Raw genomic sequence first — 24,347 nt, 5'->3', positions numbered from 1 at the left:
TTAAGTCTCACCTCAGATCATCTCAGTTGTGTACGTGAGCTGATTTGAGCTTCGTTTCAGTCATGAGTGTTGGTGACTGAAACATTGACATATGGAAACACTGTTAAAAACCACAAAAATCTTGATTTTGCTTGTGCCGGCAGCTCGCTTAGCTTGTCAGTCAGAGTATCGCGATGGACACAAGCACTCGTATTCCGTGTTTGACATGTCATGGCGCACTTTTATTGAGTATCAGCAATGAGCGTCAAGTTATCACGGATATGTTCATTGGTTTCATTGGTGAACATCTCGCGATTCTCATGCCATTTCGCAGCACTGCGGCCTTTACAGGCTACCGAGACCTATTTAGTACCACACAGTGGGATGGTCAGACTTGGCTACTCATATAGAGGAGGCCTATATGAGGCTTGAACGCACGACGGTCATGTTGTTACATCGTGCATGCTTTCGATTGCACCACGGCCCCTGGAATGGATTCCAGACATTAAAAGCACAGCACAGCCAAAACTGGCAGCCGAGAAGCAATAATTGGGGAATATAGTCGACAGCTCATGCCTAATACGACTTTTTCACGCCTTAATAACAAATCAGGATATATTTTGACATCTTTTTGTTGAATAGGACGTTGTCAACACAATTTCCTTAAATATTCTTTCCGATCTGTGAAAGATGAATAAACAGACGACAATAAAGGTCGTATTTTCTTTTAATGGAAACCTTAATCATTGCAAGATAAGGAAAGGTAAAATATCATGGCTGAAAGCATTGAATACAATCGTAGATGGTTGCTGTAGTAATTTACAGTGGGGTTGAAGTAACGGGTACATGATGTGTTGCCGTCCCTAGAATTCTGAATGAGCACGTTATGTTCTCGCTATAAACGGATTCAATGATACCAGCCAATATGTTCGGAGTAAATTTCGGGACATCTAGAAACAAAGTGAAACACAAACTTTTAATGCTAAGGGGTTTCATAAATGGAAACGACAGTAAAAGACAGATAAAAATAATTTATTCACGAAGGTGACAATTACAGACAATTACAGGTTTTCTGTAACATTTGAGAGCTGCAAATTTAAAGTAATATGGTATTTGCATAAAAAAATTGTAATTTTTCCTTAATAAAGTATTTTTTGAGCGCATCCAAGAACAGAAGATTGTTTCATACTAATTACTAAAACTCGATCGCAAATATAATACCTTAAAGCCTGAATGAATTTATCTCATTTAAAAATGCTATAAATCCCCCTGTGTTGTCCTACATCATCATTGTTTTACGTTTCCACCGACCGCACGTGTTAATGTTGCTATATGACCTTTTTTTCTCTTTCTACTTTCCCCACCCCACCACTAGCCTCAACTATCTGACCTTCGGTCTGCGCTCCGTCTGGTTTCATGCGACAAACGTGGCACTGCATGCCGCCGCCACCGTGCTGTTCACGCGCGTCTGCCTCACGATCGCGGGCCTGCGGCAAAACTTTGCCATACTGGCCGGCGTCCTCTTTGCTGTCCATCCGATCCACACCGAAGCGGTAAGTACGAAAAGCTCATCATTGGCACATGGCAAACCTTTGTTTTTCCGACTCTCTTCAATTTCTTTGCTTCCCTTCTTCTCGTTTTCGTTCGTTTGCTCTTTTGCGCTACCAGGAAAGAAAAAAAAAACAACAACCGCAAAGTGTACAAGCCGACCCGGAAGTGCAAAAACGAACGAAACTTCCGGGAGCGACTGATATTCGTGCACGTTTCGTGCCGGTTTGCTCTGCAGCCAAACCGCTAACCCGATCTGTTCGGGTGCACTGGTCAAGCAGAAGGACATGTGGACGACATATCCCAAGCCTTTCGTTCTCGTTAGTTTAACCCACGACTAGCCCGGCTCGTGTCGGATGTAGTACGAATGGGATTTTGTGCGCGTCCCAAGAAGTGGGCTTGGGTGGGAGAAGAGTTCATTTTCACCAACGCACAAGACCAACTGACATGACTCTCGACCGGAGAGCGCTCGGGAAAAGCGATCCGCAATGGGAAATTGAATCAACAGAATGCGAATGCAAATTGAACCTCGCGACGAATGGAACGGACAACGGCAAAATGGCGGAAAAACGTGCCCCACCGACCGCAAGGGGGGAGGAAAAAACAAGAAACAACTGAAATAACATCCCAACTGATTCATATTTGTGTGCCGCTGTGTGTGTCTGTGTTTGATCATGTGTCGTGCGACAAGAACAGACCATAAGCGTCAACGGGGTTGAAATAAGCTGCAAGAAAAATATTAAACAAAAAAAACCACTCACACCCATACACACACAACATCGGTACAAATGGATAAAAGAACAAGAGTCCAAATCCTTCCCCACGTGGTCACTCTCCCCTCTTCCACCTCCTGCCCCACAGAGTGCGGTAAAATAAAGTTTCACCGTCTCCACCGTGGCAATCCACCGGAGAGGCGAAAATATTTTGCACCAGCGTCGCGAAAGCAAATGAAATATTTCACATCATGGTCCACCCCGGCGTGGTGCGGTGGGGACAAATCCTTTTGCACCGTGCCGGAGTGGGAATGAGAATTTGTTTTTACTGGTTTCACCCAGTCCCCCGCCGAACCATGTTTTGTTTTGTTTTGCTGGGCGAATGAAAAATTGTCGCTCGCAGCTGTCCATTGCTGTCCGAACAAGCAAGCGGTTGGGGGGTTTGTCGCTTGTTCTCAGAATGTTGATACCGCCCTTCTCGTCTTTTCCGGTTCAACTCACCAGGCAATGGTTTGACACCGTCAAACACAGACCCAGACACACAGACGAAGCGACATTTGCAAACGAACAGGTTCGATACAAGCCGTAGGTCTGTACCGGGAATTGGACACGGTCCGTTTTGTGCTGGACGGTGCTAATCAACGAAAGCGCTCCAACCGACGGTCCCACGCCCAAAGCAGGAAGGCAAGGTCGGGTTTTGCTTCGTTAGCAACGTTTGCCTTGTTAGCTCGGTTCCGGTTGGGAAGAATTTTGTTTCGCAGTCGGCATTTTTGACGGTTTCGGGAAATAGTTTTCCCTGCTGTGGTTAGATGGATGTTGTAGTTCTACCGTAAGGCTTTTTTTCATTTTGAAGGTGCGACGGAACTGCGAGACGGAAAAAGAAGCGAAAAAGGTTAATTTGCAAGACTGATATGGCGAACAATATTGTCGTGCAATTATAATTTATATTTCAAAACAAACGAGAAAACGGTAGCGCTCTCAAGTGCGTTCCGGAAATTCTAGTCCGTTTTGCAAGCTTCAGCTAACTTAACAGTTGGTGTGAATTGGTCTGACTTTTTTTTTCAGACAAGATACATAACTACGCAAAAAAAAAACTATTTATGTGCTAGCTATCAATAGAAAGTCCACAATTTTATGTTTCTAAAATTGTGAGTTAAGTTGGAACTTTAATTAGCTTAATTTGAGATCAATCATTGCATTCCGTGTTTGTTTGTGTGGTTCCAAATATATTTGGATATCACGAGACTTTTTGATTGATTTCATTGATTGACTTCATTGATTAATTGTAATGGAAATGTAATGCATTCGATCGCCTCATCTCTTTACATTTTACCAACAAAAATCTTCAATAGACATGAACAAATAAGGAAGCCATCATTTCAAAGGTGTCCAGTTAACACAATTCTAGTAGTAAACTTAGACGTTTGGATATTTCTGTTATTCATTAAGGATAGAAAAGAAGAATAATAAGGTAAAGAGTGTTTTTTAATAAAAAAAAACATTGAACTGATTTCAATTCGCAAGACCTTGAGATTAGTAGATAAGAGAGGCTGCCACATTACAGAGCTTTAAACTATCTTTGAACTTTTAAGTTTTTAAACTAGCTTCTAGGAGACAGCGCATTCACGAATTAAAATTTATCGTAAATACTAATAATTCGATAGCACATAGCCAATATAGCAGAAAATAACACGAAGGAAACAACAAACGAGAACTACAAGATGACGTAATTGACAAGATTTCAGGATTAAAATGATATGCATGTGTTAAACATAATGGATCGTTAATATGATAGTCGCAATAAGTGAAAAAGTAACTTTCCATGGGCCGATTGAGTGATGTACGAATTATTGGTGTTAAAACGGGTCTTTTTGAAGATCAGCTCAATTCCGGATCATTCATAAAGGTGTTAATTGAGCGTAGTTTTTATTAATTCAATTTGATTGATGTCCAATAGGACGATACCATAATCATGATGAAACTGTTCAAAAATATATACGAAACGGTGAATAAATCGTGCAAGAAACCCAAAACATTACAGAAATCACGAGTAGTCATGTTTCATGTAATCATCATTTAATCATGCAATCATGTTAATCACGCGAAGAGATGTTAATAAAATACATGGGATGTCGAATTCAAAGCATGAGTCTGAACCGATGCGGTGTGACCAGGCTTTCTCGTTTTGGTATAAAGAAGATATGTCTGATCTGCTATCTGAAGAGAGAAGAATGGTGATCCGAAAATGATACCCACTCCCTTGCTCATTTAGCGCATTCGACCAATCGCTTTTGCTTTTCTCAGGGAAGCGATGGTACGGATCTTTTAAAAACTGATGCATGTTTCATTCGCTCAATTTACTTATCCGGATCATTTGAACGATTTCTGATCTGATCCTTCACCAGCAGTACGAATCATTTTCCTAGCATCGGCAAAAAAAAGATTTACGAACCATTTCGCGTTTCAAATGCACGATTCTATTATGAATTAGAAAATGGAAAATTTGTGAACACGCGCGCAATAATACATGTTTTAACTGTTTTGAAATCACGAAAAACACTTAGCCAAAGGTTCTCCAAGGCGTAAATATTACAAAATTAAGCTCCAAAACCATTATGTACAGATTTTTTTATACCTCAAAAGATTATAAGTAAAAATTCGAGCCATTCAGCCTACAGTGAGTGGCAAAAATGGCACGAAAAAGATTCGCCGAACTCTGCTCGATTTTCCGTTGCCATGATCTTCCGTGATTTTGACAGGAGTTATCAAGCAGAAATCGTTACATGGAAACGAGGCCATAGATTTCTTCATTGAAATGAAATTGATTCATCGAATCAGTTGGATGGAGCTTCTTAAATATCTTCCATGGCGTGAAGCAGTCTTTTGAGTATGTGCAGTGTTCATATTCTCGTGTCATAGTTTTGGTTGATTATACTGTAAAATTAAAAAAAATATATTTTCGATTTCGAGGTACTTATAGATAAGAACCTATACCTATGTACTTATACGTTTATAAATGTACTGCAAACATATTTAAGTGTGATTTATCCGTGACATGAATTCAGGTTCCATTATTCATCCATTTTCTATTTCTAGTCGACAAGCTGAATGTCAGCTCATCTCTGGAACAATATTCATCATCCGGGTTTGATCCGTTTCACAATCACGTTCCACCATATTAGATTTCAGCAATTTTGTAGAAACAAAAATGTATTTTAAAATCATTTTGGTTTATTTATTCCTGTTTGAAATAGTTTTTCGTACTTGAAACAATCGTTTCAAACAGTTTTTTAACCTTTCTGGACACAATATTTACGTTTCAGCTAAGAATTTTCAATCAATAATGAGCTAACTTAATCGGACCTGCCACGAATCTTAGGCATTAATTTGGCGCATTGTGCTTGCTTTCAGCCGCCAACTGTCCAACTCCATATTTAAAAGCTGATTAGTATCGTAAAACCGCCATGTCAAAAAGCTGCAATCTAGTAAAAAAAACTTGCACTCCAGACAAAATTGAAAAACTGATTATTTTCTAAGCTCTTAAAATTGGTGCTCTTCTAAAAACAGACAGATCATCTCACATTGCTTCCAATGGTAATCCCTCCGATCTCATTTGCATCAGCCAAACTTCCTTCGAAAGTAAAACAAAACAGCTATCAAAACATGCTAGATTTATCGGCATTCATTTCAGCGGGTAGAGCCAAAAGCCCTCGGCACGATAGTTTATGCAGTATCTATCGAAAGGGAATGCATATTCTAGCAGTCTCTCGCTCTCAAATGGAAACCCTAATTGAACTTTCAACGAGACAAACTACTTTGCATATCTGCACTAAAGAGAGGGACAAACATAAAGAAAAAAAAGAAAGAAACTAACAAGCACACTCCAATTGCCCTTGCTTGCTCGGCAGCACTTGAACCTTGCCGGCACTAACCTTCACTCCATCCCCCAAAATCTCTCTCTCTCTCTCTCTCGTTCTGTCTCTATTTCCGTTCGCTCGAAAGCCAATAAATAATCGAAACTTTTTCCATCTATTTGATCCGCTTTGCTGGATTGAACGAGTCGGGCCGGACGGATCGATCCCTGGTGGGATGCTTGTCGCTTCCCAGTGGAACTCCATCGAAAGATTGGGACCAGATTTAGATCGATTTCCGTCAGGAGTAACACGCAACACGGCAGCTTGACGGGCACCGGGTGTACTCGCTCTCTTAAAACTAGCTTATCAGGCAACATCCCACGCCCCAGACCGTGTTCCTACCCCGTACCCGTTCGGAAAAGTGCACACAAGTGAACGCTGCGACACGATGCCATCCCTTTTGCCATGATGTCGAAGTAAATCAAGCGCACACTTTTCCTCACACCGACCGTCGGGAGCCGGTTTTGGGAAGGTAGAAGAAAATCGATCGAGCGCCTTAAAACTATCCCAACCTATTCAGGGCTCTTTGACACTTACCACACGCTGTTAGACGTCCTTGTCCCATTGCCGTTCGTCGTGCATCAGCCGTCAAAGATGGTGTGCGATTAGCTCTGCAGCCGTCGCTCTCGATCGATCCAACCAGACAAGATACAAGAGAGTGAGTGTGTGTCTTTCTCTTTCTCCCTCTCCCTCTAGAACTTTCGTCTATCTGCCTGTCACTGGTGTACTATGGCACCGATGTCTCCAAGCCATTGGGAATTTGGCTCTGGCTCTGGTTAATAGCTGCAAACAGAGCGTGACCGACCCCGTGGAAGGGCTCTTCGGGCTGCCCCACGCTCCCAAAATCGATCGAGCTTAAATTGACAAGTTAAATACCACGGCACGTTTCTTCGCCGCCCGTGGGAGGTGTTTGAAGGCAACGATATCAGGAAGGAATTTGTTTCCCTTCATGTCCCAGGGCTTTAGCCGTCCGCTGTAACGCCGATGTCGGTGTCTTCCGGTGTCCATGAGCTCCTTGCCCGGTGCAAGGGTCGTGGTGCCAACGGGTACAAAAAGTCAATGAGGAACGATTACGATGGTGTGATGATCGTTGGTCGTAGAGGGCGTCACTGTGGTAAGGAAGAAATCGAATGGTTTTTGCTCAACGCCCGCTGGAACTTATCATTCTAAGCATTTGTTGAGGACACTTTATGAAAGGTACATCTTTAAACAAACCGTTTGCAATTTAACCTCCGTACCGGGCGCTTTTTTGTTGTTTCTGCGGTCAACCACTTCCGAGACACCTGAGGCAATCGAATCAATATTTTATCAACCACCACCATTCTTTCCAATAATTCCTTGCAGAAGTGCCCGATTCAGTCCAGGCTCTATTTACAGCGTCGTTTCGTTTTTTTTGTACGACCCGCGTGAATCGGCAATTAGTCGGTCAATCGTTGTCATTAGTGATAAAGCCCAACCGAGAGAGTGAGGGAGCGAGGGCCCTCCTATTGGGATGGATATCATTTTAGATCGATTTTCTCGCGCGATTTTGCTCCTATTGAGCCGTTGCTGTAGATTTAAAAATATGGTTCACGTCTGCTACCGACACGGTATAGTTTTCGGTGAACGCCGGAGCCGCCACTGATCAAAGGCGAATGTAGGCCAAACGTGGCCTGACGTCTCAAGAAAACTTTTTCCCGCAGCGCAGGAGCGTGCCTATTGAAGCGTGTTCGAGGTTTGGGGCATGCAAAACAGCATAACATGGACAGCGCTGGGAATCACCCGGCGAACATCAAAGGTAGCGCGAAGTTGCCTAGGCTTTTTTTTTGAATTAAAAAAAAAAAACTGCCAATCAAACGTTATGTTTCCGATTCGATGATTGACGGCGTGATTTCGGAAGGTTGTGGAGCTTGCTGGGAATAAATTCAAGGTTTGCTGTTTCTGTGTGTGTGTGTGTTTGAGTTTTCGACGCTTTTCGCGGTAATTGAATTGAGCGTGAAGTTTTTCGTCGATCGTTTCCTTGAAATGGGACGGGGAGCCTTTTGATTGATAACTTGCGTTAATGGGAATTTGCGTGAGGCACAGGTATAAATTATTTTAATTGCTTGATACACTTTTGGCTTGCCGCATTTTATAAGAATTTTCGTGGAACGACTCTCTTTTCGAGCAAATAATGAGTGTGACAGAATTGGAATCATCGCTGTTTCAGTTCTGGTTTATTGAAAGGCATTTATCCGTTCCATTTATTTATAATTCGGAACAGGGTTAAGCTCGGCAAAGATAGCAGCAATTCTGTTCATAATTATGAAATGTTCCTTGATTTCTGTTTGATATTCCTTTATGTAGTTCCCTATTTTTGGATGTTACGTTCATATCACATGACATTGCTACGAATTTTATTTGCACATATTGATTGCATATGCTTCATGTTTTAAACGCTGTGATTGATCAATCAGTAATTAAATCATCACATGTTTGTCCAAACTTGATAATAGTGGCAACATGATCCCGCCTTTTAAAATATCTGTTAATATCAGATATCATTGGGGCCGGCCTGGTGGTACAGTCGTCAACTCGTACGACTTAACAACATGCCCGTCATCGGTTCAAGTCCCGAATAGACCGTGCTCTCATACGTAGGACTGACTATCCTGACTATGGTAACATTAAGTCACTGAAAGCCAATCTCACTTCATTAGTGGGTACAGGCAGGCCTTGAACGACAACGGTTGTTGTGCCAAAGAAGAAGAAGTTGATATCAGAACAAATGTTTACTCTTGTATTTTCATATTCAACAAATAAGTTTAATTTTTTAAATTTTGTAACAATGATTAATTCAGAAAATTTTAATAATTTTTTTTTAAATCGAGCATCCAATTAAGTTTTGGAAGAATTGGAATGATTGTACTATTCACTGCTTCATTTAAATATTTGAAGCTCCAAATCATCAATGTTGCTGCAGTGTAACAAAGCAGAAGCTGTTCAACAAGATAGCTTTATATGAGCGGTCGGCAAACTTTTCAGGTGATGGGATCAATATTTACTTATTTATTTATTCATTTATTTACCAACATATGTGTCTTGCACTCTTGAGGCTGTGACAAACTAGGTACTTATAACCTATCCTACACCTAAACCCTAAATTATTCCCCTAACATCTGCCTTAATCCGGTGTCGCCAAAATTGGAATTTTTTATTTTTTTATTTTTATTTTATTAATTGGGCCACGTTGGGTTACAGCAATAGTGCTTACTGACTATAGTATACAATTATTCACGAAGGAGTTGGAAGGAGCTTATGGTACGGAAAAGGAGCGAAGACGGGATCGGTAGACAGGATATGTTGAAATCGAACAGATCTGAAGTACTATTAAAACACGACATAGCTGTTACAAAAGGCTCATTGCGAGCAAAACGTGTACGACATATAGGTAACTGGAGACGAAAACGATGACGTAAGGTGCGACAAGGTGCATACAAATGTAAGCGCGACAGAAGTGAAAGAGTATCAATCGAATTGAGCAATATGCCAGCAACGAAAGAAGCCTAAGCGACCGAGAGGCGGTGCTCCAACTTGGCAAGTCCTAATAGAGTGCATCTATCGTCATACGAAGGAAGCGGAATAGAGTGATGACCCAGCGACCTACGAAATACGATCCTTGTAAAACGTCTCTGGATCCTCTCAATCCAATGAAAATAAATAAAATAAATAATAATAAAATGTTATCTTTAAATGCGTTGGTCGTTAAATTAAAATCAAAGTGATGAAACCATGTATTGAATTGCCTTGTCATAGCTAGTAACGGTTCGTTGTATCCATATAAGGTACGCCTGTTCTCGCCGACAAGTAAGTTACGAGAGCGAAGAGGTCTCGATGGCGCGTAGATATTGATCTTCTCTAGTAAACAAGGGACGTTTAATTCGTTTTTTAATATGTTAGCTACAAATACACTTTGGTTAACCTTAAAACGGTGTTCGAGCGACTAAATTTCAAATGATTGATATCCACGGTCATAGATTTTTTTGTTTTCAGTTTTTTTTATTTTTGTCCTTACTTTTTTAATTTTATTTCTTTTATTAGAAAAAAAATTTGAAAATATATGGAAAGAAATAATAAATCTGAAATCCTTTTTTGAGTATGCCCCCCTTTATCGTACGGCTGTTATTGATTGTATAGCAATTTACGAGCATTGATAGCTGCTGGGACATCAGTGGGTATAATATACAGGTGGGTACATCCCAAGCTGTATGTATGTAAAAGAGTGATTTTTATCGCTTCTAATTCTGAATGAAGATTATATAAGTGTTTTGTTTATTCGTCAAGCTACCAGAAAGCCTGTTTAAGAAACAGTTTTCTCTCGTCTCGTCAAATAGTAACGTTAAAATTTGGTTATAACAATAGAACATGTGACCATCTGGTCTACAAACACTTTGATTCAAAATTCCACTACCTTTTCTCTTTAATGTCCCTTGAGATAAAAACACTACCTTGACTGGCTGGTATCGTGAAAGGCCCCTGTATACGATTATATAAAACCATTTTAAAAACGAAATGATACGTTAATGATATTAAGGCTTTCGATAGATGATATTGTTAAGAAGAATTTTGTGTAAATTTTTACTCATTTAATAAAAAGCTTTGCTATCTCTAACTAGTACAGCAGTTGAATTTTCGGACAGAAAAACAAATTAAATTATACATTTTAGTATTTAACTGGGATTACAATACATCGAACTAAAAACTTTGAACACAATTCAACTTCTATTGCTTCCATCACCATCGACCTATCAAAAGGTTACAGCGCACAGCATTCAATAGTGTTTTTGAGGGATGTTTTTTTGTTTCTGTTGCTCATACTCTTCTTTTCTGCAATTAAATTCTTCGCTTTCTTTCTCTTTCTATTAAAATCAACTTCCCCATTGACCGTTCCAACCTAAACGGCGCCGGTACGTTAGCCATTTTGGCTTCATGACGCAATCATGGCGGTATTTTTAACATCGCCGGCTCACTTTTGCTAGCTTCCTTAGCATTCGCCCTTTATGTTGTTGTTATTTTTTTCTAACTTCCCCACTGGCTTCTAAAATTCCTTGCGCCGCCTTTGGCATGCTGAAAACCAATTCCATTTTATGACCAGTGCCAGTACCGCCAGTTGTCCAACGCGGCGAAAAGACACCCGGGTGCTCAGCTTCGCACCAGGCTCGGGGCAAATCTCAAATTTTATGTCTTAACATTTTCAGCCCTCCCACAGCCATAGCTTCCTTACTAACTTGAACTTCTTCTTCTTCTTCTTCTTCTTCTTCTTCTTTTTCTTTTGCACGCATTTCTTTCTGCAGGTGACGGGCATCGTGGGACGTGCCGATGTGTTGGCGTGTATATTCTTCCTAATTTCGCTGCTAGTCTACCACGGGTAAGTATGGCGCTTCCAGTTATGGTGCCCCGGTTCCCCAACGCTTAGCTTCCCGACATTATGCAGTGTGCGTACGGCGGGCTTTAACTACAAATCAAGCGATGGAAAAAACACAAATCCACTCATGAAAAGCCGCTCGCCAGCAAGCGCTTACGATTTACGCCCTAGCACATCCACACCACCGCTCAGCAGGAACGGCAAATCATAAACGTTCAATTTACGAAACGATTCTCGAAGGATAGTTCCCTCATCTTGAGTGAAAGTTTGGTTGTTGTCTTGCTCTTGTGCTAGCCGCTGCCCGGGGAAACTAATCCCGAACCAACCGGCCCCCTTGGGAAAGTACGGGCATGAATCCCGCACGCTTACGTCAAAAAGAGGTCAAGCATGCATCTGTATTCTAGCCGAGCAGCGGCGGCTGTCCGTGATCTCTCCCCGGATGGTCGTCATGGCAAAAAGTTGCTCCATTCCGGCGCACATGGTCCGACGGTACGGGGCTTCCTCAATGCCTGGATGGATTAACAACACAACACATCCAGCGTGTCAGTTTGGCAAAAGTGATAGAGCGATCGTTGGCAAAGAAACGGGCCTGTACGTACGCACACGATGAAGAGATAAAGATGTGTTATTTGACCACCGGCGAGGAACTCCTTTTTTGTGGCAGGGGGCATAGAAGGTGTTAAAAGTTTGGCTCAGTGCGTATTCACTAGCTCGCTTGTTCTCATTTCTTGTTGGAGTAAGTTTTTCACCCATACTGCCTGGACAAGATTAACAAAGAAATGTGAAGGCAAAAGAGTTGATGGAGGTACTGGTGGGACAAAAATGGCACAGAAAAATCTACGCACACCAGTGCACAAGGCATTAGCAGCAAATCCGTTTTCTCGCTTCGTGTTGGGGTGATGATTGTAAGAGCATTTCTGTTCCTTAGCTTCTGAAAATGCATAACAGATATTGCTTTCGTTTAGTTTCCAGCACTCTTCTTTCCCCACAGCTCAGACAACAGCTCATCATTGATCAAGCTTTGCAGCATTGGAATGAATATTTAAATAAATTTATTATGTACGCCACCAGCACAACAGCCAAATCCTTTCGGCACCTTTTAAAAGGCTTGCTCTTTTTTTGCTCCTTTACCCCACCTTTCCAAGAACCATTAGCATTAGTGGATAAAGTTCTGTTGCGCATTTCGGAAAGAAAAAAAACCCACACCTTGTGGTACAGTTGGCGGACGGGGTTTGGCGAGCGGCTGCCGAATTTCAATGCGCTTCGCCCCTGTTTTTGTTCTCCCGAAAGCACCACCCTTTTCAAACACTTTCCAGCCGAGATGTTAGGCTTTGAGCAGAAAGAGTGATAGAGAGAGAAATAGAAATAGAGAGAGAGAGAGATAGAGAGAGAGACAGCCCAGCAAACGAGAGACCTTTCTGTAGTCGAATGGAACTTAAATTCATACGCATTTAGCATAATTGCTCAATTGGCATCAGTTTGTAGAAGCAAGAAGAAAAAGCCCTAAGAGGCAAAACGTTTTCTCCTACGCCACACAAGGTGCGGAGTGTTGGTTGGTAAATAATAAAAAAGGGAAATTAGAAAAAAAAATGTTGGAGGGAGAGCTCGTAAAAGCACGCGAGGCATGGGCTGTGCTTTGATCTGAACGAAGGAACAGAGGGTCCACACGTCCGAACGATTTTAGTGCCTTTTGAGGAATGTTTCCATCAACTTTAATTGCGAGTGACGTGTGCTCCGTGGTGCTGGGGAGGAGGGAGAACAGACTAGGCAATGGAAAGGTTGCATCAATCTGTATCCTTCTATTACTCTCTCTCTCTCTCTCTCTCTCTCTCTCTCTCTCTCTCTCTCTCTCTCTCTCTCTCTCACTCACTCACTTCCCGGCAGGGAGGAAGAGAAAGCGGGAGAAAAGTTTTAGTGATAGGTCATCATAATTCAAGCAATTAGTGTGTTTGACCGTACCAATTGCTCACTAAAAACTCGCCAGCTCCCTACTCACGTTGCGCTAACCCTTTCTCGACTTCCTTGGAATGGAAAAACGATCCCGAGACGGGTGCCGTCACTACCCTTCCTGGAATGAATTATTCACGAAGGGTAAAGCAGATCGACGTTTTAATTTCCTTCTGCCGGCGCCTGTGCGCTGGGCGGTAGGCGAAGCGAATGTCGGATTTCATGCTTGCATACTGTTAGGCGCACTGGCACAATTTTGGCAGGTGTTGACCTTTTTGAAGCGTTTTTGGTCGCTGTGTGTGTGTATGCTGTTGGTCCTTTCATGCGAATTTTGTTAAAAGACTCGGCTAGGGCAAATGAGCAACAGTTTCTCTGCCTATTCATGTCAGTGTGTGTGTGTGTGTGTGTGTGTGTGTGTGTGTGGTGTGTGTGTGTGTGTGTGTGTGTGTGTGTGTGTGTGTGTGTGTGTGTGTGTGTGTGTGTGTGTGTGTGTGTGTGTGTGTGTGTGGGACTGTTTTTCTAATTAAAATGAACAACGATGACTTTGCGGCCTGGGCAGCTGCTGACAGGAGCGTAAATAGACAGAACAAACGGACAAACAATAGTAAAAACAAAAACGAAACTCAAAAACAACAGCTGCCAATGGGCGGTGAACCGGGCGCTGACCAAAGGAAAACAATTGTAAAAATACCAGCTGCTGCCCGAAGAAGCGTAGTGTCGTAAGCCACTTCTTTAATGTTTAAACACACGGTGCACCCGTCGCGGCCTCTTCCCTCGCGCCGCATCGTTGCCATCTTGCTGGGACTGTTTTCTTTACTTGTTTTTATTTTTCAGTCCACTCCTCGTTCGCTTGTTCTCTTTCCTGTGCCCCGCTGCATCTACTTTAGAAGTTGAATGCTATTACAGCATGACAGAGTTTTCTGTTTGTGCATTGTTTAAGGATGTAGCTCTTGTAGCGTAGTTAGCCGTAGCAGACGAAAGAGAAAGAAAACACCTCTCAATGAAGAGCGCAATAAGCAACAACGCGCGCACACACATACACACACAGGCACAAGTAAAAGAACTTTAAAAAGAAAACTTGACTGGTGAACCAGTATGGTTAGTGTTTTAAGAAAATGAGACAACACCCGACAGGAAACTTACGAACCATGACCGAGGGTTGGGAAATGACGAAGAGTGAACTTTTCCCTTCGCACCCCGTTAGCCACCGCAACGCCGAAAGACCGCCTAGAGCGGCACTGTCAATGCAATACGGCAGACGAAGCCTTCGAACAAGACAACGATGCAAGCCAAAACCCGGATGAGTGCTACTTACGAAAGAAAATGACAATGCACCATCAGCTTCTTTTGCTTCTGCTTGCTGGTGTGGATGATGGAGCAAAGACACAGATGCGCTACTACGCGTAGAGGGCGGGTGAAAACTCATCTCAAATGGGACAAAGACAAAACCTCAATCGGATCGGACCGCAACGTTGCGAATGGCGTGGAAAGCGTGGTTTCCGTCTTTTTCATGGATTACAAGTTCCCTTTACCGTATTCCATTTGCTTGGCATTTGCGGATGGTTTGCTTGCTGGTTGAGCTCGTTAGTTTAATTTTAGTTGCAGCTTACAGGGCGTTCTTTCATTATTTAACATTTTCCCGGCATGGCTTATGTGCCAGTTTTTTAAGGGAGCTTTAAATTTTCGCAATTGAATCAGGCATGATCGTAACAAAATGGAAACAAAATAGTCAACTTCACAATTAAAGTGTAATTTGCTGCGGGATATGACAAAAAGGTGTGCTGGAAATAAAGTAATGAACAGGCTAACACAATACATGGAAAGTCGAACTTGCTGGCATTGATCCTGCTGGGTTATCTGTCAGTTACAACTGTTTTTTGAAAAATTTCATCAAACATTTAAAAAAAGCAAAAGAGTAATTTCATTACGACTAGGTTTTTATTTTCTTGTGTTGACTGGAAGCGTTGTGTCACTTACAACTCATATTGTGTTTTTCCTAACTTACTCATACTTGGATGTTAAAATAATTCATAATATACTCTGTCTCTATAGCTAAAAAACGGACATTTTTAGCTATATTGCATACATTTAGGCAATGAATTAGTTATCTTTAATTGTCCATAAAATATTTGGGTCATGAAATAATTAGGGTCTATGTCGTCATCGAGCTCTGGTTTATATGCAATACAAAAAACATTCAAAATAACATTTTGTAAAAATGCATACCTTTAGGCGTTTTATGTCTATTTGATAATAATTGAACTTTCCCTGAACCGCATGCTTCGCTTTGTATCTTACGTCTTACGTTCACGTACATTATCATCGCTATCGGTCTGACGCGTACACCTGTCCTATCGATCTCGCTGTCGCAGCATCCAGCGAGGATGATCGATCTGCGTCTATATCAGTCGGTGCACTACTCACCGATTACATCTAACATTGTCCTTTTAGCTTATCCTAACTCAGCCCTGAAAATAACAGTTTAAGATTTAGTGTTGCCCTTCGTATTAATTTAATAAAAAGGCTGCTGATGTATTAAATTTGACTAACTACTGGCAGTTTTTCAAATTATATTATTTTACATACAAGTGAAACAACAAAACCCGACTTTCAACCCTTTTTTTTATCAGGGACATTTTTTAGGAATTGGTGTAACGTTTCATTTCTCAAGCACTTTTTTATTCCATTTCTTTTCCTTTCCAGTCGTTCCCATCATGCAGACATGAACTCGATCTGGCTCAGCATCGTACTCGGGGGGCTGAGCATGCTGGCGAAAGAGACGGGCATCACCGTGTTTCTCCTAAACGTTGCGTACGACACCTATCGCAACTGGCCCGCCCTGAAGCGCACCGTACAGGATATGCGTTGGAGCGAGGAGACGCATCAGTTTGGCCGCCGGGTGTCCCGGGTACTGCTCTCAATGGGCGTCCTGCTAGCGGTCCGGTTGGCCCTGTTGCAGGGTTCGCTGCCGCGCTTCTCGCAGCAGGACAATCCTACCGCCTTCCATCCGAATCTTTACGTGCGGTAGGACCAATCCCATCGTTTGATTAATACGCAGAAATACATTTTATTCTAATCGAATGCTTTTTGTTTTATCCTCCTAGCCTGCTAACGTTCTGCTATCTGGCTGCCTTCAACTGGTGGCTCCTGCTGTGCCCCTCCACGCTCAGTCACGACTGGCAGATGGGCTCGATCCCGCTCGTTACCACGCTCAGCGATCCGCGCAATTTGCTCACGTTTATTGCGTTCGGTGCAGCGCTCCTGTTCGTATGTCGTGGTCTGATGGATTGTGAGGTAATTAAAACATATCGATTATTTATTGTTTCCATTCCCACTCCCTAACGAAAGCGTCAGATAGACAGTTTTACAGCGGCAATCGATACAGGGACGGTTGCAAACACAAATGCTCATCAAACAAAAATGCAATGATGTTTGAGCTTAGCTCCGGGGAAGGACCGATTCATCTGGATGCCGTCGAGGAAAATATGTTTTTTGGATTCAATCCAATCCATTCCTAAAACTGCCATCCGTAGAAGGAAGCAAAAAGGGGGTTTTTCTACCAGTCAAAAACGATATTCTACCTATTGCATACTGCTAGGCGCAAACTAACCAACACGAACGCACGACACACGGTGCAATGGGTAGCTCGGTCCCCAATCCTGATTCATATTGCATCGGGCCCAGAAATGTATTTGCTCACGGTTTTATGCGTTTTGCATGTTGGCAGCGTTTTCAAGCTGTTTTTTTCTTGTTTCGGTTCCCGTTCTCTTTCTCGTTATTATTATCCCAAAACCAGCCAAACTGCACGTATTCCTTTCGGTCCGCGTATCCACGTACCCATCCGTCATAGCGTTCGCGGTACCTATCCGATAGCGCAAACCGATTGCAATCAACTGTGCAAATATTGTATCATGTGGCCGGGAAAACGCGCTCCGTGCTCAGTTTTCGATTTCAGCTCACGATTGCATCGGCAGCGTAAGCTGAAAGTAAAACGAATACACCAACATCAATACTCATAGTGCAGAACAACAACGACGCAGATAAAAAAAAAACAGCAGCAAAAACAGAGAGGAGGACTCATTCACATCCCCCAAAGGCAAACCTCATCGTGCAGTTCTGTACGCTAAGCGCTACCGGATGGCTGGAAAATTGTGCTAGCTTTCCAGGTTTTCACAGCAAACGCAGGCGAGCAAAAAAAAAAAAAAACAACTGGCAGGATTGATTGATGTAATGCATCGATTATTTATTGATCACTGCAAGCTGCTTATTGACGTTAATTGCCCGGGTATGGGTAGACGTGGCTCTATTTGCAAACGCGTCACGTTCACGTACGGGTGCACCGTGGAGGATTTAGTGTGGGGGATAAAATAAAGTTTGCTTTGCTTTTGATGCGATGCAATCGGTGTATTAGGTCGGCTTTTTGGATATTGTGTGCCTATTTGTAAATCAGCTCTGAGATTGTGTTAATGCGCCTGTTGGTATGCAAATCGTACAGCTTGTTTTTGCCTGAAACATGCAACTAATGCCTTTGACTTATGGCGAGCGCCTAAAGATATGCAAGCTTGGTGTAAGTGAATATTACCACTTGTGCATGTTAGTAAAAGCCTGATAATAATATATTTGCATTTTTAAGGGTTTCATAACATTTTTAAGTGAATATTAAAAAAAATATTTTAACTAAACTCTTTTATAAAAATCTTTTAAAATGATGTTGTTTTTTTAGATATTTTCAAATATACATCGCTCAGTTCAATAATATATAATTTTACTAATCACTTCTGTACCATTAATCTATATATATATATATATATATATATATATATATATATATATATATATATATATATATATATATATATATATATATATATATAGGTACCGGATAGGTACCGGATATATATATATATATATATATATATATATATATATATATATATATATATATATATATATATATATATATATATAAATCTCGTGTCACGGTGTTTGTTGCGAGCAACCTCCGAAACGGCTGGATCATTTTCAACCAAACTTTGCACACACCTTATGGTGGTATGGTGGCAGGATTGTTGTTGTGTTGTATACGCCACTTTGACACTTGGTGTGAGGTGCCTGGCGGTTTACACTCGATGATCGGATCCTGAGGGGATACGGGCACGAAACAACTATCCCAAGTAACAAAGCAATAATGGAATATTTTAATTTTTTTGTAAAGTATGTACTTCATGTATTTATTCTCTTTAATATTTCTCATAATTTTCAATGGAAGTTGCTTGTCATTCACTCCCAAAAAGCAATATTGGAGTAGACACAAAATCTTCAATTCAGCACGCCAAATGTTGACAGTGGATAACACCGAAGCGTTAGGAAAATCAGAATAAACATCGACAACTGATAGCGGCGACAAGCTGGTAACATGGCAGTGCCTCCACTCAGTCCTACAAAAAGAAAGCTCGAATTTTGAAAGACTTGAGCTCGACTTCACTTTTCAACGAAATGAAGCAAGATTTTCTTTTGCACTCCGGATCGATTCCTCGACGCTGGCAATTCAAAATTCAATTCGCAATGCTTGACAAAATACCAGGCCAGCACAAAAGATTAAAGCGCTGATTGGGTGAAGCGTTCTTTCCGGTCGTCTAGAAACCGGGACGGACGTGAAGTGCGTGAATGTGCCGTGACGCGATACAGTCAATCTCGGGCATCCACTCAGCTCATTAGAACAAATGGGCTTCATTTCCCAATCGCTCCCCGTCTTAATTTCGACCAGCCGGCAGCATTCGCACCATCGCATAGCCTTATCACGAGCAGGACGGTGTGGGGAAAACCACTCGAAAATGGAATAAAGACCTTGATGATGTAAGTGACGCTGGTGGTTCGCAATGGTGCAGGCATTTCTTGCCAGCTCAGCGCCACCGACTTCCGGCCTGCCAGATCGTTTGTTGATTTATCTCTCGTTTAGGATGAGATTTTTCTTAGCTTCTTTTTTTTCTTCACCGGCATGGTGCGTATCGTGCCGTATCAGTGCCGAGGGTAGACGTGCAGAGACGCGTTCTGATTCATCTAATTTCCTTGATCCCAACACATGAACACACACACACACACACACACACACACCACGCTAATGTAGCGAGGGAAGAACGAAGCAGTGTGGTGACGTGTTGGCTATTACCTCGGTGAGACCACTTCACAGGCCCGAAAACCCAAACCCGAAACCGATCACACTTATTCGTCTTTGTCGGCACCTTTTTTTAGCGAAATGGATCGGGTGGGAGGAAGAAGTGGGGATGCAGCAACCAGAACCACATCAAATTATTCTGTTTTAATGCCTTCGCCAGAAAACATCAGTTTCATGCCGTCGTCAGCCGTCTTTAACCTCATTTCAGGGCAGCTCGTTTGAGCGGCGCTCGTTGCTGTTGCTACTTTATTGACAGCACAAACAACCGGGGGCAAACAATGGGCAAAACTGTGACTACTTAAGGACAAATCCATGGTTTTAGAAGTTTATCTTTGAAGGAAAAATAATCAAAGAACGAAATAGTTCTCTAAGGACGTTATCATGCCTGAGCTTACTTATGTATTAGAAAATCTATTTGAAGATTTTTCTTTAATTTATTTTTTTTACTAGTTTATGTATTTTTTTTCATTTTCATATTTATTCATATCAAAATCCTTTTCAAAATAGTTATTTTTTTTAAGAATTGCGGGTTGTATACCTTGAGGCGCTTAGCAAAGCTGACGACGGTCATTTTATCATTTTTGAATGCTAAGGGATAATGATGGGGTTGATGTCGGTAGAATAACATACTTCCCCTGTTTTTTCATTACTTTGTTTACTATTAAGTTATAGCACAGCACCATTGTGCATACCTTTAGGCGTTTGCCTTTTTAGTACAATATTATGGTTTTGCATAAATCTAGGCGTGGCAAAAAGCACAAAGATTTATTTCAATTAATTTAAAGTCTTCAGCAACTTTAATTTCTAAAATCAAAAAAAACCCTTTTTATCCATGTCCTCCAATCTCAGTGTCCAAATGTTACGCAAATTCACCGACCAAACAAGCATCGTATGTATCATTTCTGCCCTTAAGCCACTCGCAGCCCCTTATTGGATGTGCGCTAGGGGTACACGCACGCCAACGCCTGTCATGATGTGCCGCGACCAAATGCGCACACACACTCACATAAACCCCTCGCATCGTGTTATGTGTTATCAATCAATCAGGACAACCCTCTTCCCTGCATGCGCCTGCGATGGTTTGGCGTTGTTGCTGCGGGCGGTGCTTACGCTTCCTCCCAAGGCCCCGTTCACTCGACAGCCGCTTGTTATGTATTGTTATGTGCGGCTGTTGATTGATGAGACGCTCTACGATCAACACTTCGATGCGGAACGGGCACCGGCAAGAGGTGCTACCTTCGGACTTGTACCCACGCCACCTAAATCCATTCTTGTTTTGCAAACGGCACCGGGAACGGTTCAAGCAGCCGCGCAGGAAAGTGTTGCGAGCACGGCGAAAGAAATCTGACTCCACGCAGTGGCTTTCGCAGCCGGCAGCAACAGCAGCAGCCTGGAGTCTCGTGTAGCAGCAGTAAATTGATAAGTGAATTAGATAAATGACGTTTTATGTAACTTTTACTTTTTTGGCCTAGCGAGACCTCATTGGACCTGCTGAATACTGAGGGCTTATTGTGACGAGTACGCGAAGGGTAATCAAAAACGCGCCGCATGGGTAGGCATGTTTTTCAGCAAAAGTGTGCCATAAATTTCGGGCGACAGTGTGCCTCAGCATCCCTTAGAAAGAGAGACTGAGAGCTCGGCGGAGTCAAGTTGTTTGCGGGCCTGCTTCGGACTGCCTCGACCGAGCTGCTTGATTGACAGGTCCCTAGTCCCGGGGTCTGGGTGGTATTGGTTTTCCGACACCGCGCTTCCGGGCTCCGACAGTTGCAATCGGGATTACGTCAGCTATAAATTGTTGTTCTCGGTGACGACACCGACATATGATCACCGAAATAAACCCAACTAGCGCTGTCGTAGAGGCCCGGGTCGACTCGATGCCGGGATGTTATCGAGTACAATCTAACGACAGGCGAACCGAAATCATGACAGCTTAAGATAAATGATGTACTCCCGAGCCCCAACCAGCGGAGTGGGTAACGGACCGGATACCGCTTTTGAGGCCCTGGGGAGGGTGGTTATACACGGAAAAGATGTCTCGCTTCACGCGCTTCGGTCAAACCGATAAGCTCCGCCGCCGGTTGCGAAATATATTGGCCTTCGCAGGAAATAAATCCGTAGACGAGAAAGAAAGAGTCAATTCCTGGTAAATTGACATCAATAATAAGCCTTCAATGTATTGTTGATTATGGTACGTTTCTGGTGTATTTTTGTGAGGATTTATGTTGACCTTCCTAGTAACAAAAAGCACCGCAGCATTATTGCTGTCACCAAAGCGTGACAAGCATGTTCTGTATCAATTGTCAACTCTTTTTATTCCCCAACAACTTCTCACACCTCTAGACTGTATACAATTCCACAGAAAATACTTTCTAAAGCATTCTGGTGTGATGATATTTAAACGAGCGCTTCGTTGAAGAGATTTGGTACAAACATGTGCTGCAAAAGATGGAATTGATTTGCTGAGAGATTACTTCGTTCAAGGAATTTCTAGAGCTGCTTACCGAAACTTGTACAGCTTCATCACGGAAGCTTTGCATCGCAAACGTATCCTAGTCGTCCACTTGGTACATCTTAATGGCGTTCAGTTCTGAGAAAGCAGCACACACACACACAGCCAACACATTAGCAAGAAGTGAGATTGTAAAGTGATTGCAGCGCAAGATTACTTACTCGGATCGTAATAATCATGCACCAGAACGTAAGCGGGACGCTTGAGCGTAACTTTCTGCCGCCGGTACGCGTTGATCGTAAAACAGTTCCGCTCCGGGCCCATGCTGTTGTAGTACACCACCACCGAGGTTGCCCCGAACCGTACTTCCGTTTTCTGTGCCCGGGAAAAGGGGTAAACGTGTGAGCGATTGAAGTTGACGGCAACCCATCCGAAGACGCTCTTACCTGTATCGGATTATGCTTCGTTGCACCGGTAATCGGTTGCCCCCGCTGCTCCACGGTGTACCCGCTGGGGAAGTTCACCTCCACCAGCACCATGTTCGAGCGGCCGTCCGACAGCTGCGGTGTAAAGCTCGAGCACACTTCAAGCTGCAGCTGGTGCTTTGCGTTGGTTACCGATTTCTGCAGCTCCAGCACGAACTGGGCGGTAAAGTTGCGCAAGTCTACACCGTACTCGTACACTACCTGCAACAGCCCAAACCCGATGCCGGCGACGTGCAGTTCGAGCTGAGCCGTCTCATCCACACCCTGTTGGGCGTGCTGAAGCGTACCAATATCTTGTGAGGTGACGCGAAACTCTTCCCTACGGCCGGCGTGTCTAAGCTGCACCGAGTAATCATTCCTCGACGGAGAGATCTTTTCCGCCAGCTTGGTCAGTGCCTTCAGCCCTACGAACGTGTCCTGCGTGCGCGGGAAGCTGCCGGGGGTGTAGCGTTGCTTCACCAGCCACCGCATTATGGATGTCCCGTCCACGTACTTCTCCGCCAGCACGAACGAAAGCAGCCCGTACGCGGTCGTCTCAATACCGTGCGCATCGCGGGCCCAAAAGCGCTCCGTACCGTTCTGCTGCACCGTTGACAGGCCGACGAGCTTCTCCAAGAACCGCTCGGCTGAGCTGTGTTTCTGTAGCAGCAGCGCGTACGTAGCTATGGCGAGATCGTACGAATCTTCAATACTGCCCAGCGTCCGCGTGACATAGTCGATGCCCTTTTCGATCACTGGCCGATGCTTGGCCGCGACTTTCGGCTGCTCCAGCAGTGCAATCAGCACGAACGAGGTCAGTGCAATGCCTTGCCTTAGGCCACCCTGCATGTCCCGATGGAACACGGGCCCAACCTCATCGAACCTTCCAGTGCTGTGCTGGCGAGCGGCGAGCCAATCGAACGCTTGCTCCACCATGCTCGGTTCGATCTCGGATATGTACTTTGCCGCGGTGGCGAGCGTTTTACCCACGAAAGCGGTCAGAAAGACGGCCCCTCCACTTTTCTCCCACAGCCCGAACGATCCGTCCGCTGGCGGTAACGCATCTGGTTCTGGTAGCCCGCCCTGAGCAGTCCGATCGCTTTGGCCGTGAGCTGCTTGTCGGCGGACCCGATCGACGTTAGGTAGTCGAGCACGAGGACGATGGGTACAAGGCGCATCATGTTCTGCTCACCGCAACCCGTCGGCACGGACAGCAGACTCTCCAGGTTGTCCATTACCGAGGTGAGGATGTTTGCTGGAAAGAAGACGACGCTTTTTGTATGATCTGATTTCGAACTTTGAAGGCTCACTTACGTGTGAGAATGAAGTCAATCTTCCTCGTCCCAGCGTCGGCCTTCCGATCAAAGTCAAGCCCCAGCACGAACGATTGATTCTGGTACGTGTTGTGGCAGAAGAAGCGAGAAATCATTTCACGCTTTACTAGACTTTCTGGAACCACGCGAATGACGCTTTCGATCGAGTCCTTCGCAGGTTCAATGGAAGCGTCCACTCGCACGGTCATCTCTCCGCAGTTTGCGTGCTTTTTTAGGAACGCCACTGAACTCCAGTGTCTGGAGACGCTTCAATCGATTTGTGTAGCTTGTTTCTGTTGAGGAAGTGTACCATTAATGCTTTTGAACCGTATAACCTCACACAGCCCTCTTACCTGTAGCAGGTCGTCCGATAAATTCAGTTTGATTGTCCACGCTAAACAGCGTCACGGATGCTTTGTATTTCTTTGGGAAGTTGCTGAAACGATAAACTGCAACTCGACC

The 24,347-nt window shown here is 43.4% G+C and overlaps 1 protein-coding gene and 1 pseudogene across 1 annotated transcript; one reads left to right on the top strand and one right to left on the bottom strand.

Annotated features, from left to right (window-relative positions):
- Positions 1 to 1,354: 1,354 nt before the first annotated feature.
- LOC121602937 (protein O-mannosyl-transferase TMTC1-like) lies at positions 1,355 to 21,007 on the top strand (the record flags this gene model as incomplete). Its single annotated transcript, XM_041931697.1, has 5 exons — positions 1,355 to 1,532; positions 11,467 to 11,540; positions 16,188 to 16,508; positions 16,589 to 16,778; positions 20,801 to 21,007. Coding segments are annotated over 5 exons (970 nt in total), but the record flags the coding sequence as incomplete, so codon positions are not given.
- A 510-nt stretch (positions 21,008 to 21,517) lies between these two features.
- LOC121602938 lies at positions 21,518 to 24,094 on the bottom strand (annotated as a pseudogene).
- Between the last annotated feature and the right edge of the window lie 253 nt (positions 24,095 to 24,347).

Source organism: Anopheles merus, unplaced genomic scaffold (assembly GCF_017562075.2).
Source record: "Anopheles merus strain MAF unplaced genomic scaffold, AmerM5.1 LNR4000726, whole genome shotgun sequence".
Classification (NCBI taxonomy): Eukaryota; Metazoa; Arthropoda; class Insecta; order Diptera; family Culicidae; genus Anopheles; species Anopheles merus.
Note: the sequence above shows the minus strand (reverse complement) of the source record. Positions and strands in the feature narration are given on the sequence as shown.